The sequence below is a fragment of the Gobio gobio genome (genome assembly GCF_949357685.1).
Source record: "Gobio gobio genome assembly, chromosome: 2".
NCBI classification, from domain to species: Eukaryota; Metazoa; Chordata; class Actinopteri; order Cypriniformes; family Gobionidae; genus Gobio; species Gobio gobio.
The window spans coordinates 67,895,500-67,898,047 of record NC_137098.1 but is presented as its reverse complement, the minus strand read 5'-3'; the positions used below and the strand labels follow the sequence as shown (position 1 = coordinate 67,898,047).

The window sequence follows — 2,548 nt, the reverse complement described above, 5'->3', positions numbered from 1 at the left end:
TCACTACGAGTTCCTGCTAAACACCTGAGAGGAGCATCTGCAGACTCACTGACTGTGAACAATGAGGACATTTATATCATTTTAAGAGCTGCCCGCGTTCTTATCCTTTATACGGTTATTAAACCAACTCAATGAAAATAACTAACTTCATTTAACTTCAAAATAACTTCATTTAACTTCAAAATAACTTCATTTAACTTCAAAATAACTTCATATGTACCTTTTGTTACAAATGAAAGCAAATATTATTATTGGGCCTGGTATGTTCATATTTTGCAAATTTATTTTGTATATTTTGTGAGAATGTTGATATGTTTTGATGAAGTCTGAAGTATTTCTATGTACGTTTATAACAGTAAACTGAAACAATAGTCAGGTTAATTATCTCCAAACCCACTTATTTAACTTTTAATCAGACATTATTATTATTATTATTATTATTATTATTATTATTATTACCACCACCACCACCACCACCACCACCATCATCATCATCATCATCATCATCATCATCATCAAAAAAAGGCCTCACATTAAAATAAAGACTAGCGGCATTACAGAGTGACGTACTTGAGTGTCGTCAGTCGTAGAAAGGGGGTTGGGTCTAAAGGGAAGTTCACTGATTGGCTGGAAATGTTTTCAGAATTCAACCAATGGGAGACTGGCACGCTTTGATGTATAAGCCATCTCACAACGGGTATCGCTATTGTTTTTGTTTCTTTTGATAAGCAACAACAAGTTTTACTCCGCGATGAGTGGACAAGGAAAAACCGGTGGAAAGGCTCGCGCCAAGGCCAAGAGTCGCTCCTCCAGGGCGGGACTGCAGTTCCCCGTCGGCCGTGTCCACAGGCTTCTCCGCAAAGGCAACTATGCCCAGCGCGTCGGTGCCGGTGCTCCGGTTTATTTGGCCGCTGTGCTCGAGTATCTCACCGCTGAGATCCTGGAGTTGGCTGGAAACGCCGCTCGGGACAACAAGAAGACCCGCATCATTCCTCGGCACCTGCAGCTGGCGGTGCGCAATGACGAGGAGCTGAACAAGCTTCTGGGTGGTCACGCTACAATCTTCCCTGGAATCGAGTGTTGTGAGAAGCGTGGATCGGATCTAAACGGTGGTGGGGCATAAACTGATCTGTGACTGGACTAAGGATGGCAGGTAGTAGTGATGGTGAGGGTGGGCATGAGGATATGGATTTAAATGACTGGACAGAAGTACGGAGAAATAAACGAGTTAGGAATAATAGTAGTATAGGAGGGAGCAGTTCAGATGGGGGAGAGGAAGGTAGGGTGGTGAGGAGAAGGCAAGTTGAAGAGAAGGGGTTTAAAATAATTCTGAGGTTTAAGGAAGGACATGATATAAGGAAAGTTAGTCCGGTGGCATTGACACGGGGTTTAAAGGAGAAAATTGGTGAAATTTCAATGGCGAAAGTGTTGGGAGATGGTGGGCTGTTAATAAAATGTAAAGATGAGAAACAGAGAGAAAAGGCGATGAAGATGGCTAAAGTGTGCGGTAAATCGGTGGAGGAAGCCAAGAAGACAGGTGATGGACCCTTTACGAAAGGTGTTATTTATGGTATTCCAGTTGAAGAAAAGTTGGAGGATTTGAAGCTAAGCATAAAAGGTGGGAAAGTTATTAACATTAAAAGACTTCAAGCGAGAAAGGGAGGAGAAAGGGTTGATAGCTTGTCAGTGCTGCTGGTGTTCCAAGAAAGAGTGTTGCCAGAAAAAGTGAGAGTGGGATTTTTAAGTTACAATGTAAGAGCATATGTTCCTCCTCCTTTGAGATGTTATAAATGCCAAAAATATGGACATATTGCGGCTGGATGTAAAGGAAAACAGAAGTGTGGAAGGTGTGGAGGGGAACATGAGTATGGGAAATGTGAGGATGGGGCAGAGATTAAATGTGCTAATTGTGGAGGTGCACATAGTGTGGCCTATGGTGGATGTGAAGTGAGGAAGAAGGCAGTAGAAGTACAACAGCTGAGAGCTAACAAGGACATATCATATGTAGAAGCAGTTAAGTTGGTTCAGAGGGAGAGTAGAGTGGAGAAGAAAGTAAAAGAAATAGAAAATGAACATTCAAGTGAGCAGCTTGTAACAAAAAGTCAGAGGGAAGATGGTGATATGTTACGAGTTAAAAAGGAAGATTTTGTGTATTTCATGGCTGAAGTAATTAACTGTACGTTCCAAGCAAAGGGGAGATCTGAGAAGATTGAAATAATTGTAAAAAGTGCAGCAAGATATTTAAATATTCAAGGCTTGACTGGGATAGGGGTTCAAGAAGAGCTTAAAAAACAGGAACAGTTAAGCAAGGAATCATGGTCACAAGATTAATTTTATTGTTAATTTTAATGTTAGTTCTTCAGTGGAATGCAAGGAGTCTACTGTCGAACGGGCAAGAATTTAAAGGATTTCTTGAGGCGTTAGAATACAAACCTGACATAATATGTGTTGAAGAGACATGGCTTAAACCTAATTTAGATTTTGTGATACAGGGATATGTGTCTATAAGAAGGGATAGAGAAGGAGGTAATGGGGGTGGATGTGCTAC

General features: G+C 41.1%; 1 protein-coding gene across 1 annotated transcript; it reads left to right on the top strand.

Annotated features, from left to right (window-relative positions):
* Positions 1 to 751: 751 nt before the first annotated feature.
* Positions 752 to 1,123, top strand: LOC307118592 (histone H2A-like; the record flags this gene model as incomplete). The annotated part of the gene is made up of 1 exon (XM_079804274.1): positions 752 to 1,123. The coding sequence occupies one exon, from the start codon at positions 752 to 754 to the stop codon at positions 1,121 to 1,123; it is 372 nt and encodes a 123-aa protein (XP_079660400.1).
* Between the last annotated feature and the right edge of the window lie 1,425 nt (positions 1,124 to 2,548).